The sequence below is a fragment of the Erpetoichthys calabaricus genome, chromosome 3 (genome assembly GCF_900747795.2).
Source record: "Erpetoichthys calabaricus chromosome 3, fErpCal1.3, whole genome shotgun sequence".
NCBI lineage: Eukaryota > Metazoa > Chordata > Cladistia > Polypteriformes > Polypteridae > Erpetoichthys > Erpetoichthys calabaricus.
In genome coordinates, this window is record NC_041396.2 from 261,223,370 (window position 1) to 261,239,160 (window position 15,791).

Genomic DNA, 15,791 nt, shown 5'->3' on the forward strand with positions numbered 1-15,791 from the left:
AGATTGTTCACCTTTTTTTACAAAAACAAAGTTACTCGGACCATCAATTTATATTTAAAAAAGTGCATTTATACAGTATAAACCATCCCTAGCTTATGCTTTTGCAGAAAATCAGCTCTGTACCCCGGTGTGTATCTCCCTTTTAAGGCTACTTTCCACAACCGAGTGGAGTGGTGTTATACATCTATGCATAGCAACAGTAGATTTGGCTTGGTGCATGAAATAGTCAACCTCCCCACAGATGGGTCCAGTTGGGCCAAGAGTGGAGACTTTTGGTATGCAGTCATTTGTGACATTTCCTTTAAGTGCTACTTGCCAGATGAAGAGCAACAGTCAGCTTCTCATTTCTGTGTAGGTTTAGTTTGCTGAGATGTAAGGGAAATTTTCATCATCTTACCTTTATGCATTAGTTTGTATACTTTCTATGTAGTGAATACTTTCAACCATAAAAAGGACAAGCTCATATGATATTTAACTCTTTTCATTAACTTAAGTGTCTATATAAGTAGTGCCTATCTTATATATAAACGTCTATGCATGGAAGTGAGTGTGTCTGTCTGTCTGTCCGTTCGTTCGTTTGTTTGTTCATTCCGCCCGGAAGTGAGAGATGGAGTCAGGGTAAGGGCTCTAGGGAAACAGAAAACTCACTTAGCTGCTAATGCACAAGCGAAGCGAGCACATCGGCAAAACGAAACCTCCCATGAGAGAGATGCCCAGAGTAGTTCCTTTCAATTACCTGACATCTCTACATTTCAATTTTTTTTCTGACGATTTCAATAGTTTCTAGGACCCTGGGCTTTTTACAGCATGGGCTTATACAGCTAGTTCAATAATAAATGTTTGCCAGAGATTTTGAATCTATCCAGATATTTTAGTACTTTTTAAATCCATATAAGATTTTGATTAGTGTAGAAAGATGTACAGTATTTTACAGCTATGTTATGCAAATTATCTCAGTCTTCATATGCCCAATAATTTTCATATGTCCATCGCAGGGTGAACACACAGACATCAGGGGTAAATTTTTGAATTTAAGAGGAAACTGGTGCACCCAGAGCAAACCCATGCAGCCACTGGAAGAACATGCAAACTCCACGTGGGCAGCAAGCAGGTTGGGTGAACCCTGGTCCTGGAACCATTGTAGCTGTTATTTAAAAATATCCTCAACACTCGGGCAAATGAAAGCTTCAGTATTTTTCCCTGAAAATTATATTTCTAAATTATGGGGAAATGCCTTTAAAAATGAAGCCAGGAAGCACCTCTTTACACAAAGAGCTGTGGGAATCTGGATTAAACTACTTAAGTATGTAGTTGAAGAAGAAATCTTGACAACCTTTGTGAAGAATCTGAATGAGATATTGGGATTATTTAGGTATTAACTTAACAAACAGGCTTGATGAACTGAATGGTCTCCTCTCGTTTGTCAACTTTCTTACATTCTTATGCTCTTATTTCAAGTAGATTTTTTTATCCATTCTTCCCTTTCTAGCTCCCATGTGTGCTCCCTTGCATTAACTGAACTCACACCCCAGTTCCAAAATCCTCTTGCTGACAGCCTGGTGGCATGAGCTCCACCCTGGCTCATCCTTGTGGGAGCACTTTGCCCAAATCACACAGAGCAAACGAGAATACGCGTCTGGGAAAAAAACATATTAAAAGGGAGCAGTGAATAGTGTTGAAATCCTGCGTTGCAAAGGCTACACCAAATGGGCTTCTTCCTAAAACACCTGCCAACAATTTCTTCAGGCAGTGCATTTTTAACCACCACCGGGGTTTCAGGGAGAGAGCAAAAGATATGGAACAAAAGACTTGAAGCTGAGACAAAATAAAAGGATAAAATTGCTGTTATCCATTCAGAAGCTCAGTAGAACAATATAACTGAAGCTTAATAATTGATTCACACATTGTAATGAGCACTGCAACAGTGGAGACAGACACACACACACACGTAGACCACCGCAGTTACTGGGCTCTATATGACATAACAGCATTGCGGTCTATGGATATTCGATTTGTTAAAACACTGCAACTATATTCTGGCCTGGCAGGTTTGCATTTACATTTAGACAGTAATGTTAACTTTACTTTAACTTTAGTTGTTCGTTTAAATGTGCAGTCAGAAGGTGGGTGCTGTGCTCATGTCATTAGGGAAATTTACTGATTCAGGTGTTGAGTACTGAAATCCGCATCTCTTGCGGTTATTCATTATCAGCTCTCTTAACAGCAGTATGTCACATCGTTTATTTCAAATACATATTTTGCAATTCATATTTCCACAAATATAGCTGACAATTTTTCAAGCTTACATCAACTTCTACACTATCATCATAACGCTGAACAAAAGAGAGCACACACAACGCCTGCGACAACATATACTTCACATTTACCATTCGTCCATCGATGCCTGTGCCTCCCTTTGAAATACTGGGGACAGTTACAGGTGCAATCGCTAAATTACCAACCCAGGATGATAATAAAACAAATCAGACCACCCGACATGATAGCAAGGCAATGCATGGTCTGCTGACCACCTTGCACCAACCCGGAGACAAGTGGTCTTCTCAGACAATTGCTTGCACCTGCTCCACTTCCCAGCATGAGCATGTCCATTATTTATTTATTTTGAAATGCGCCCACAACCATGGACCCCTCTTACCCCAGACTCTTAGTTGTCATGTGAAAGCAGCATGGATAGAAACCATACACAAATATTGTCAAAAGTTGTGGCACCCATAAGAAACAAAAACAATGGTGCACCAAAAAGTGAATTATTTTTGGGTACCTGAAAACAGACATACTGTAAAATAATAAACTAATTACAGGAATGTTTTCCATGTTGTTTAAAACCCAAAAACGGAAGGAGAAAAGCAAAAAAATGTATGGAATGTTGACAAAAATTTTTTAAATGTTGTGAATCATAACAGATGCAAGCATTGAGGAAAATGGAATTTGTTGAACTGCATTCCAAAATGTGCAGTGCTGGCCAGTAGAAAACATGTTCATATTCAGTTGCATATGGAATAAATTAAAAATAAAGCCTTGATTCTTGTGGACAGAACAGTCAATGAATCAGTTGCTTGTGAGGTCCTATGCTCCTTCTCACCCATTCAAGTCTGCTGATGAATGGCGTCTGGTGATGTCATCTCTGTGTGATATCAAATATCAATCCGGAGTCTTTTCATGTGTAGCTCCTGGCAGGTGGAACAAGCTGCCCACCTCCATTTGAAATGCTGACTCCCTCAATGTGTTTAAAGCAGGAGTGGGCAAACTACGGCCCGTGGGCCATATCCGGCCCGACGAAGATTGGTACAAAATTGCCCAAATCAAATCATATCACAATTATGACTGCATTCATTTGACCTTGTCCTGTAATGTCTGGCGTTCCACCAGGTTGCTCATTAGGCGCAGTGATACATTGACTTGATTTTGCGGAGCCCGGGTTACTCTCTGTTATTACTCTGCTACTGCTCTGAACCCATCTGCAACAATGAGTGGGCCAAAGAAAAGAAAAGTCGACAGTGAGTGCCGAGTGTTTAATAAGGAATGGACACCTAAATACTTTTTCACTCAAGTCCGGTCAAAGGCTGTATGTCTTATTTGCCAAGAAACCGTTGTGGTTTTAAAGGAATACAACATCAGCCGTCACTTTTCCACCAAGCATGCTAATTACGCTAACAACCAGTCAACGCAAGAACGGACGGCTACCGCTCAGAGGTTGGCAGCTAGTTTGCAGGCTCAGCAAAACACCTTTATCCGACAAACTGCCATCCAAGAATCAAGCATGAAGGCAAGTTATGTACTGGCATTCAAATTAGCAAAGACCAGCAAGCCTTTCTCCGAAGGGGAGTTTCTCAAAGAGTGCATGGTAGATACAGCAAGTATCTTGTGTCCTGAGAGCAAGAACAAATTTGAAAAAATTAGCTTATCACATAGGACAGTGACTCGCTGTGTTGAGCTAATTGACGAAGACTTAGCTAGCAAGCTAAACAAAAAAGCGGTGTCATTTACATTATATTCCTAGCCACTGGACGAAAGTAATGACATAAAGGACACCGCTCACCTTTTAATTTTTATCAGAGGGATTAATGACAATTTTGAGATAATGGAGGAGTTTTTGGCCATGGAATCCCTAAAGGGGAAAATACAGGGAGAGGACTTGTATGACAGCGTGTCAGGGGTCATAAATAGGCACAAGCTACTTTGGAGTACGCTCGCCAACGTTACCACAGATGGATTGCCAAATCTGACTGGAAAAAATGCTGGGTTGCTCAAAAGAATCCAGGAGAGGGTGAAGGATGACAACCCTGAGCAGGAGGTAATTTTCTTACACTGCCTAATCCGCCAGGAAGCACTGTGTAAATCCGTATTGCAGCTTTTGCTGTGGACATACTGACACACATGAATGAGATGGACGTGAAGCTACAAGGAAAAGACCAGTTTGTGCATGAAATGTACACAAACGTCAGAGCCTTCAAAACCAAGCTAGCTTTATTCTCAAAGCAAATGTCAAACAACTCATTCACTCATTTCCCCACACTGGCTATGCTGAAAGAGCCCCCTCGACTTGTGAAAAAATACAGGAAATCACTGGACGACCTGCATGGAGAATTCTGCCGTCGGTTCTCTGATTTTGGAAAAATTTACAAGTCACTTCAGCTGGTGTCATGTCCCTACACACAGAACCTTGAAACGGCGCCACAGGAGTTGCAGTTGGAATTGACTGATCTCCAATGTGACACCGTCTTAAAGGAGAAGTTCAACTCTCTTAAACTGGATGAGTTTTATGCTTCATTAAACGCAGCCAAATTTCCAAACATCCAGAAGATGGCACAGAGGATGCTGGTGTTGTTTGGCTCTACGTATGTGTGTGAACATACATTTAGTGTGATGAACACTAACAAAGCACCCCACAGATCCCAGTTGAATGATGAACACCTCAGATCTGTTCTGAGAATTGCCACAACAAAACTAACACCAGACTTTGATGCACTGGCAAAAAAGGGTGATCAACAACAGTGTACCCACTAAAAGTGAATGTAAATATTAACACTGTATTCCCTTTTTATGTTTGGTATGTATGCATCTAGTGCTGGCCCGACCCGTCTGTCAAATTATAAAAGTCAATGTGGCCCCTGAGCCAAAAGGTTTGCCCACCCCTGGTTTAAAGCATCTGAAGGCTCTCTTGTTTGGTGAATTTCTGTCTAACTGATATTAGCCATTGGGTTATGTAACTTATGAATTGTAACTCATTTAATTTTAGCGTTTTGAGTTCTTCACTTGTGATGATCAATTTGTAATCTTATCCTGTAACAACTGCTTCCAAACAGTCCCCCAGAGTGTAAATGTGAAGGGGCCGCACGGTGATAGATGCACAAAGCCACTGTTACTCATGCCTAGGAAAATGTCTCCTGCTTTACTAAAAGACACATAAATTATCAGAGACTCCGCTGTACCATCATTAGACAATCATACTATACTATGAGCTTCCTTAAGTTGCTTGTATATGGAAGTGAAAGCCACACCAAAGACAAGCTAAATGTGTCCTTTCATTTGTGCCATTTTTGTTTGTCAGTGAAGAAGAATCAATGGAAAATGATACAGAGGATTGGCAGCTAATGTTAAAGACGAAATTCCAAATGAGTGTGTACATCTTGCTGGAGGGTGGTGCAGTGGTAGCGCTGCTGCCTCACAGTAAGGAGACCTGGGTTCGCTTCCCAGGTCCTCCCTGTGTGGAGTCTGCATGTTCTCCCTGTGTCTGCGTGGGTTTCCTCTGGGTGCTCTGGTTTCCTCCCACAGTCCAAAGACATGCAGGTAAGGTGGATTGGCCCTAGTGTGTGCTTGGTGTGTGCGTGTGCCTTGCGGTGGGCTAGCACCCTGCCCGGGATTTGTTCCTTCCTTGCGCCCTGTGTTGTCTGGGATTGGCTCCAGCTGACCCCCGTGACCCTGTGTTAGGAAATAGTAGGTTGGATAATGACTGACTGACTGACATTTTACTGGATACATTGTGCTTGTGTACACCTCATTGTCTAACATGGAGAACAAGAGCCTTTACAAAGCCTTCTTTTGAGTCTCTCTGCAAGTCAAATGTTTAGCTTAGTTGAATTTGTGCTTGAGTATTGGATCCCACTCTTACTCTTTGTGTTTGGATGCCTTTGCCTGTTTTTTCCACTATTTAGTGTACTTTGACCTCCTACTTGTTATTATTTGGCTTTGAAATATGCAGAATATTTTTCTGATAAGGTTTTTTTAAACACTTATTTAAAGCTGGTAAAATATTCTAACATCTTCTTGCACTGCCATTTTGTTTTATTATAGGCACCACCATTTTGCTTCAGTAATTACAACATTGTTAGGCTTGGGTGACAAGAAGTACATAGCATGTGACATCTCTCTCTCTCTATATATATTATATATATATATATATATATATATATATATATATACACACCGTATTTTTTGCTCCATAAGATGCACCTGACCATTAGACGAACCTAGGTTTAGAGGAGGAAAACGAGAAAAAAAATATTCTGAACCAAATGGTGTACTAATATGCTTAATAAAATATAGCAGAATAATATTTCAACCATGTAAATTCAACAGCGGAATTAAGAAACATCATCACTGTTATTAACAAATAAGGAGAGACTTTAAGGTTCAAGCACTCTTCTAGTTTTATGGAAACCCCAAGAACTCCTCATTGCTAGTGTAAGAATTTATGAAGCTCAGTTGCTCACTATCACTTTGCAGGAGCACGTACCTATCATCACGCGGCATAACCTGTCCAAAGCCACCAGAGGACAAAGCATGTTTGGACCAATACTCCCTGAAGTTATATCGCCAGTCTAGTCCCATCTATATTTGTAATGCCACAAAGCCCTTCATCTCATGTTTTGTTGTGGGTTTCCAGTTTGAAAAACAAGAATGCGGTGCAAGCACAGCCCTCGATTCAAAAAATTGCTCTGCATACCTCTTTGTATCGTCTGACAGTAGCTGAAAGGCAGCTTCAGGAAAGAACAGCCTGAAGTAGTCCAGAGGCTGGTAATCTGTCGAGTCCAACAGCAAGCCATACTGTCTTGTGAAGTCTGGTAGCCAGTTTGGCTCCCATGGATCAAGGTCTAGGTATTCCTCCCACACGAACCTTGCCATAGGTGCATTGGCTGCAAGAATGCGCTCAGCTGGGGCGGCATCGGCTGGTGTCCCGATCAGCTGATGCCAGTTCCTCACTCTCTTGTTCGATCTCCTGATCACTCTCAACAAAATCAGATTCTGAAATATCAGAGTCCGACTCAATGATAATGCGCAAAACATCATCTGCTGAGTATTTTGTTTTCTGCACTCGCTTCGCTCCCTTGTGAGATGTCGATGCCATCTTGCCTTTATTTACATTTCGCAACTCACACACACGCAAGGATTAGATGCCGACTCAATGAGTCTAACATTCCTCCAAGCACAGAGGGAATGCCTGTAACGTAACAGTGAGTTTTGTCGCCCTCTACCCCTGGATGTCGACTTTTGTCAGGTAATACACATCATGGTCTGTGATGCAATATTCGCTCCATAAGACGCACAGATATTTCCAACCTTCTCTTGGGGAAAAAAAAGTGCGTCTTATGGTGCGAAAAATACGGTATATATAAAATCCAACATCTGTCTGTATGCCTGTCCACTTTTCATGACAGAACTACTTAATGGATTTAGATCGGGTTTTTTCTATAATTTGCTTGAACATTCCAGTTGATTTCTCTCATCGTGCTAAGTATCAGAGTTTGCTTGTGGCACTGAATTATTTGTTCAAATCCAAGAAAGATGCAGCAGGCCGAGGGGAGGGGGGCGAGGCCCTGCTCACTTACGCGCCAACCTCGGGGCGTATCTTACATCAGCTTAGCTAGCGAACAAGAGAAATACTTAACGGATTTAGATCGGGTTTTTTTCTATAATTTGCTTGAACATTCCTGTTCATTTTGCGACTTCGTTCATCATGCTAAGTATCATAGTTTGCTTGCAGGAGCAATTTATTCACACTAATCCGAGAAGGAGGCTGCAGGCCAAGTGAAAGGAGAAGTGTGACCTCAGGAGTAGGGAGCAGGTCAGGGCCCTCCTCACTCACACACCAGCCTCCGTTCGAATTGGTCTACTTGTTGCCACGTGTTGGAAAGTACCTTGCCTCCACTTAGCTAGCAATACCTGTTTGTTTGTTGAGTTTTAAAGTTTGCCCTGTTTCACTACTATGTGGGCGGCGCGGCGGGGGACAGCTAGCCACTGATAATTAGGTATAAGGGTCAATATGAAGACTTCCATGTTATGCAAGTTTATGGATAAAAACTTCTATTGTGGCCAGTGCATTTTGATTTAATGATCTTCTAGTTAAATAACTAGTGCTTTGATTTTCCTGGCTTTCATTTTTGGAACTACATTTAGACTTAATGACAGATGGTTTTTGATTTTTGGCTAACAAAATTTGTGTGACTTTTTGTCAAAGTTTCATTATTTGATCTGTTTTATCATAAAAATTAGTCTCATCTTTCTTTGCAGCAAAATACTTTTTTGACCATTCACAATTCTAGGGTACAGATTTAAGTTAAAAAAATGTACAAATTATTTAATCTACCTGTTCTAGCTAAGCTCTTGTTTCCTGCTTATCCAAGTCTGCACTCACACTTTGGGGCTTCCTGCTTGTCGTCAGGAATGTTGTGGCATCACTCCGTCCTCCACCATCATGGATTACTCCTGGTGGCTGCTGTTAGGTGATCACACGGAGAGGTGGGGTTGAGAGCTGAGCACTGAGTATCTCACACCACACACAATGACCACCAATTTACTACTTGCTGCAGTTTGAAGTCTGCTTATTCTACAGCATTGCTACAATATAGGAGGTCAGCTTGGAATTATCTACTGCTAAATGAGCACAAGAATCCATATCTATGCAGTGATTTTGCTACCTACATGTCTGGGCATTTCCAAACACAAAAACAATCATGATGCCATGTAGGTGATCAGCCATGCAGCAAGATTCTCTTGCTTGGCTTTTGTCACCCAGCTTTCCCTTTTCTTACCAATGGTAGTGAAATATGAAAATGGTCACCCACCACTCCAGGCTGTAGACAAGCCAAAACCTTCTGAGTGATGCAGAAATGGCTAGACAAAATGGTAGAACATGATAGTAGTGAATCTTTCACAAGAAAATGCATCAGTAGAATTTTCTGGCCTGACCCCAATTTTGTAAGAGTCTTAGGCACATCCCACTCTACTACAACAATGAACAAACACAAATAAAGGATGAAAAAGACATGGCTTACCTCCACAGAATGGGACAATTCAGGGTCCTTGTTGTCTGTGATCCTTTTAAACAAATCTTCACAGAGCTGCGAAACAGAAGACCCAAAAAGGTAAGAAAGACCTGGGATACCAAAAATACATCCACACTGTTAGTCTAGAATATGAGGGGCTCTAGAAGTCCCCTTCAATGACATCACACTGATTTTTAGTCTTATTTCTGTATAAGATTGGAGGCAAGGGCACCACTGCTAATGACACACCGCTATTAATGTCATGAAGCGCTCCTCCAAGTCCAGGGTATCAGCTCAACTACTAAACAGACAATCATTGTAGAACCCAGGCTAGCAGTGACACACGTTTATTGGTAAAAACTTGTTGTTTAGCTACCATTGAAATTCACACCATCAACACAGAAAGTGTTTAGCTTTATATATTAAAAGCTTTTTATTCCAACTACATTTTCATTTTATCTGCAACACCTTTTGAACAAGAGAAAAAGCAAGTGAAAATTATTTCTGACCTGCACACCACTAGATTAGCAGGGTCACACTGATAAAAGTCAGTTTACCTACCATATTTATCTTATCCAAAATTAATTATTTGTACAGTAAGTGGCACCGTATGCTGTTTAAGACCCCTGCGCATGCCTGGTCCCCTACAAATACTTTCCAAACCATGAAATTGGACAAAAAAGGCACCAAAAGTATATTAATCATGTTGCATGTTCAACAGACACATTCCTCCTGCCTTATTTTCCATCTAAACCCTTTGTGTGATTAATATATGGGTCCAAAGGGGATGCAGGGTGCTGCCAACCCCTTAGGGAGCAATATTTCTTGCTATAACACCCAATAAAAAAGTGAGTTTTATCATTCCATAATCACACACAAAATTAATTTTAGTGTCATTTTTTTGAAACTCGTCATTCCATCCATTTATTTTCCACATTCACTTTCAATTTACGAAGGTACCAGATCTACACTGGTGGGAAGCAAACCTTGACAAGATGCCAATCCATCACAGGACACACTCAAATTCTTCAAGCCAATTTAGATTTCCTATTGAACTTAATATTTTCATGCATTTGCGCCAGAGGATCACCTTTCTGGCTCATCTAAGGTATGTAGTACCACCCCAGGATGAGGGGGGGAGCTGTCGCTAATAGTCTTGTTTCCTTTTTATCTATCAGCACAGAGAAATTGCCCCTCAAGGGCAACAGAGTCAAAGAAGCCCCGTCACTTCTGCTGTAAAAGGGAGATGTTCCCAAACGTTGGTGTCTCATTTGGACATGACAACACTAGAAAGACAGAAAATCTTTAAGAACATCACCAGAGTGGCTATGAAAGCATCAAGCCAGCAACAACTGTTGCACCATTGAGCACATCGAGCTACAATACAGTACACACATCTTTGTTGTTAACAATTGGCTCTTATTTTTTTGAGGGCTTTTCTTTATCATTTTTTTGACAGACCACTCATTTTTTCTGGTCAGTTTATTGATTCACAGCTTACTTTTTGACTGTTGAATTAATTTGCTCCATTTTCACCACCATCTTGTGTCTCCTGTCATTAAGAATGTTACAGGCGTTGTTAGGGCCGTGTCCTCAAAGATTTTAACCACCTGGTAACAACGCGATGGGTTAAAAGGTTATCCTTCAGGGCATTTCTTCATCTGAGTTTATGGATATCAAAACCCTATTTTGCTAAACGATCTTTGCTAAAGCCTTATTTTGTTTGTCAGCCTGGTTCTGACTTTTGCTCTTGAAATTGTTTTATTTCAATTTTTGTCTCTTGTTTTGGCTCCTGTCGCTAGCGCTGTTGATCTCTCAGTTTTGAGAGATTGTGCCTTTTCTCCCAATTACCTTAAAATACCTTATTGATAACAAGCTGCCAGTATATTTATTAAGCAGGAGGAAACTTGATTGTAGGCAGATACCCATGGAGATTGGGAGAATGTACAGACTCCACGCAGACATTGACCCTGCCGGCCAGGAATGTTAAGTCATGTTAAGACACCAAAACTAACCAGTAGGACACTGTCAGCTTACCTGTGGGTAACACAAGCTCTCTGTTATCAGCTGGAAAGTGAACAGTGTTACAATTACACTCACTGGGTGTAACAGAAAAGCTGCTTTAGAAGGAAAACCTGTTTTTCTTGCACTTTTCACATTTTTACAAAAATGTGCAGTGGAGCATGCTATATACAAAACAGTGCATTTCACTAAAGACACAACTCTACCGACAGCTTGCAACATGAAACAGGATATAAACATTGATTTTAGCTCATATGATAGATTATCAAAATGTTTTGAGACTAAACCTGTAAAGGGTCTTCTACAGTGTTGATAGTGTACTAATAGATATGAATTACAAGGTGCTACCACTTCTGGTAAATGGTGTATGTATCTGGTTTCAGGACCAAATCAACAAGGTTGCCAAAAACTGTAAAAATCAAGCATCGTGCAGTGCAGGCAAAACACACATTTGGGGTGTCATCACCAATTAGTTAACATGGACCAGGACCAGCTCCCTTCATGATCACAGTCTAGAGATTGGGTGCAAAATTCTGTCATAAAGAAGTGTCTCTCGAAGATGAACCAAGGTCTGGCCAGCCTTTGAAACTGACGACTGAAACAAATATTGCCAATATGAAGTAAAATGTAATGGAGAATTAAAGCATGATGGTTCATCTTATATAAATGTCTACGCGTGGTAGTATGTGTGTCTGTCCAGCCCGGAAGTGAGAGGTAGAGTCGGGCGAAGGGCTCCACCTCCGAGGATACACAAGCTATGCGAGTACATCGGCAAAACAAAACCTTCAAAGAAAGAGTCACTCGCTTAGCGGCTACTACAGAAGCGAGGTGGGCACATCAGCAAAACGGTATCCTTTTTACTTTTCCTCCCGTCGCTAATACACAAGCAAGGAGAGCACGTCGGCAAAACAAGACCTCCTAAGAAAGACAGTCGCTTAGCCAGTAATGCATAAACGATGCAAGCATGTCGCCAAAACAAATCCTCTGAGGAGAGAGATGCCTAGAGTAGTTCCATTCAATTACCTGACATCTCAACATTTCAATTTTTTTCTGACGATTTCAATAGTTTCTAGTACCCCAGGCTTTTTACAGCACGGGCTTACACAGCTAGTGACAGATAAGACACTACAGCAGTTAGTTATGGGTTAGAAGAATACATTCTTTATGAACAATTAAACATGACCACTGTTACGTTACAGCCAGGGTTGCTCCCTAGCTTATGTTTATTTTCAATTTTAGCTATTTCTTTTATTTATATCCGTGTGTTTTATGTTATTATGGGACTTTTGTTAATATTGTTTTATTTAAATATTATTTAGTTATTTTTCATTGTGTATAATTGTCTTCTGGCTATGTTCCTTGTACTCTGTGAGTGAAACCCCAAGAAGTGGGACCACCATCAGGCTGTATATTTAGGTGGAGGAGACTGATCCCTCAGTGATTCACTGAGGCTGATCGAGTAAAGATTACAATGAGCATTGTATTGGATTTTATTTATTTTTTTTATGTGAATTTTTGCTTCTGTTTTTTGGATTGTGCTATTGGTTTACATATTTGGATTTGTTTTCTTTGTGTTGTGCTTCAGCTAGAGTTTTTTTTTCCTTGGCTTGCATTACCTTCTGTTTTTTCTTTTTTAATTTTTTTATGTTATGTAATGTCTGTGATTTAGTTATTTTGTACTGTTACTTTAAGTCTGCTGCCGTCAGAGATGGCTCTACCATATACATGAACTACGCAGTCACCTAGTGCAGCAAAGTTTTCGGGGGGAAGCAGTTTGTTAACTATAATAGCCATAGCTATTGGCATCAGGAGGTGGTGGCTTCAGATTATATTCCCCTGATTTTTCCTGCCACCGCCTAAAGGGAACCCCCTCCCCACGTTTCAAACTGACATCCACGTACCACTCACATGAATCTCCAAGTTGGATCTTACATCCCATTCTTCAATCTGACATGTGTGTGCGACTTGTGCGTAACCTTAAAGATGAATACCACACTTCTCACCCGCTTTACTGTCTGCAGCAATATGTATAGCAATTGCCTTCAACACTCCATAGTTAGAGCGCAACATTTTTACTTTTGCCTACGGCAGCAAAAAAAACTACAGTCAGCCTTGGCTGCCATTCTGTGTACATTGTGGATAAACCCCTCTGGTTATATGCTGAGCCACTGATTGAATCTCAGCAGTGGATCATTGAATTGTGAAGGAATTGATTGAGGGTATTGTTTTTTGTATGGACTTACTGGTTTTCTATCCTTGGATTTTTGATATTGGATTGTGTATTTGGACTTGCTTGCTTTTTCACTGACTTTCAAGCAACTCCTTTTAGCCTTTTTTAACATTTATGCTACATTTTCTACTTTGTGAACATCCTTCTTTCTTCTCTTATAAAAATACTTTGTTTGACTTATCTCTAATATCCAGAGACTGATAGTTATCTCTCTTGTTATTTTGATATACGTTTGGGACAATTCTTGTCTCTCTAGTATATAAAAAAATCCTGCAATGCGACAAGATTTTCTGTGAGATGAGACTTTGGCCATGAGATTTTTTGAACCATTTTCAATCACGCACCCTGTAATCTCACCTCTCATTCATGTGAATGCTTTTGACAGACACAGTTTCTGCTCTCTCAGCGCTTATAAATTTTAACGTTTTCCTCACTTTAAGTTCCCAGTTAAAGAAGACGTATTATATCCAAATCTTATTGAAGAATTTCATCACGAAGGGTTATCTACATAAAAGAGTGCATATGGGCAATCCCAAAATGATGATCGATTACACAGCAAATTGGTTAAATGTGTATCAATAGCCTATGCTGAAACAGTTGGTGGTGATCGTTTGGAAGATAAAAACATCAACTTACAATATCCCGAAGAATAACTACAGTCGTTAAAACACATCCAGTCTTCCACCACACAAATTACTGTAGAAAGAAGGATGTATCCAAGAAAGGTAATGTGTAATGTTATCCACAGAAGATTTACTACAACAAAGGAGATCTTGATATGCCATTCGTATTAAAACGTTAACAGTTTCTCAGTAGAATAGCTTTTGCAAAGACAATTAACAAATCTCAGAGCCAAACATTAGAAAAAGTTGTTTTATTTAATAGAGGGAAAGAAACAAAATTCAGTCACAGTCAGTTACATGCTGCATTGTCATGATGAAAGTCCAAACACAGAATCAAAATTCAATACGATATTGATGAAAATGTAATTAAAAAAATGTTTTTACTGAAGTTTTACAGTAAAAATGTAAGTTTAAAAAGTATTTGCATGTTAATTTCAAAGCCAAACAGAACGAAATCGTATTACACAACGAATAACTTTAACGCAACATGAAACAATTTATTTTCAAATTATTATGTTTTACTCTTTTTTAATATGGTTACTTACTCACTGTAATGTAAAATAGTTCTATTATGCATATGTAACAATTCCCATGAAAATAAAAATCTGTTTAAATTGTACAATCGCATCCCCATGCGCAAGCAACAGAACCGCAAAGATGCTAGTGCAGGCACGGGCGAACAATGCGAGCAGAGGACAAAGCCCCCTAGTATTCTAAACTTTTAAAGTCAGCGCCTCTTTTTTTAGGACTGTGTAGGCCGAAGCCAGCAACCACAAGTTGGGGACTGGCTAATTTAAGGTCAACCTCTTCTGGGTTGGTTACCAAACATCCTGGCCTGCTTTATGGTCATTTTGGAGGCTCACACACCCTGTGTCACAACAATTTACCTTTTCCAATTCTTGCTCTCTTACTGATTTTTTTAAAAGATACTTTGTTGGCCTTGTCCTTCAAGCCAGAGGTTTTAGGGTTTCCCTCTCCTTTATGGGGCATTTCTGTAGGTTTGTGACATTTAAAGTATATTTTTGAACTTTTAAAGCCCAAGCCCCATTTTGGACATATGCAGGCATTGAATCCTGCCTGTTAAGTTTAGGTTCAGTCTGCCTGGGATGAGGCCTTTTTCTAGGCAGACCAGTGAAAAAAACTTCCTGCTGAAGCTTTTTTTTCCTCTCCTCCCTCATATCTGTCCATAGCATAGGTTATCAATCCGGACTTCAACTTTTGCCATTATATCTGTTATGACTTGGTTTTGTTCTAAATTTATTCAGCTTTATTTCATATTTTTTTCCTCAATTTTCTTTTCCATGTTGTATTTTGGACTTGAGCGGAATCTTATTTTCATAAAGGTCTTAATTTAAGACTTTATTTAAAGTCTTTCAAATTGTTTTAAAATAATTTTGTGTTTAGGGTTTAGAAGATTTTCTGGTTGAGACTTAAAGCTGTGTTTTCTTTGACTTTGATTCTGGTACGTGTTTGGGCTTGATGAAATATTGGTTTTGATTTTTCTGGTAAAGGAATCCTGCTAGACTTTAAACTACATTTAATCTTCTGTTGCTTTCTCATTAAAAATCTGCCACATCTACTCTGTAGTCAGGCCGGATTTTCCTATAGGCTAACTAGGCTTCAGCCTAG

The 15,791-nt window shown here is 39.9% G+C and overlaps 1 protein-coding gene across 2 annotated transcripts in view; it reads right to left on the reverse strand.

The window, feature by feature from the left end:
• Positions 1–15,791, reverse strand: part of LOC114648868 (kinesin-like protein KIF1C) — a 109,718-nt gene that overhangs the window by 62,620 nt on the left and 31,307 nt on the right. For both annotated transcript variants that reach the window (XR_007934313.1, XM_028798152.2), the window contains exon 4: positions 9,297–9,362. Coding sequence is in view for 1 of the 2 variants with exons in the window: in XM_028798152.2 (XP_028653985.1) it covers positions 9,297–9,362 (66 nt within the window). In the remaining variant the exon portion in view is untranslated. The remainder of the gene's footprint in view (positions 1–9,296; positions 9,363–15,791) is intronic.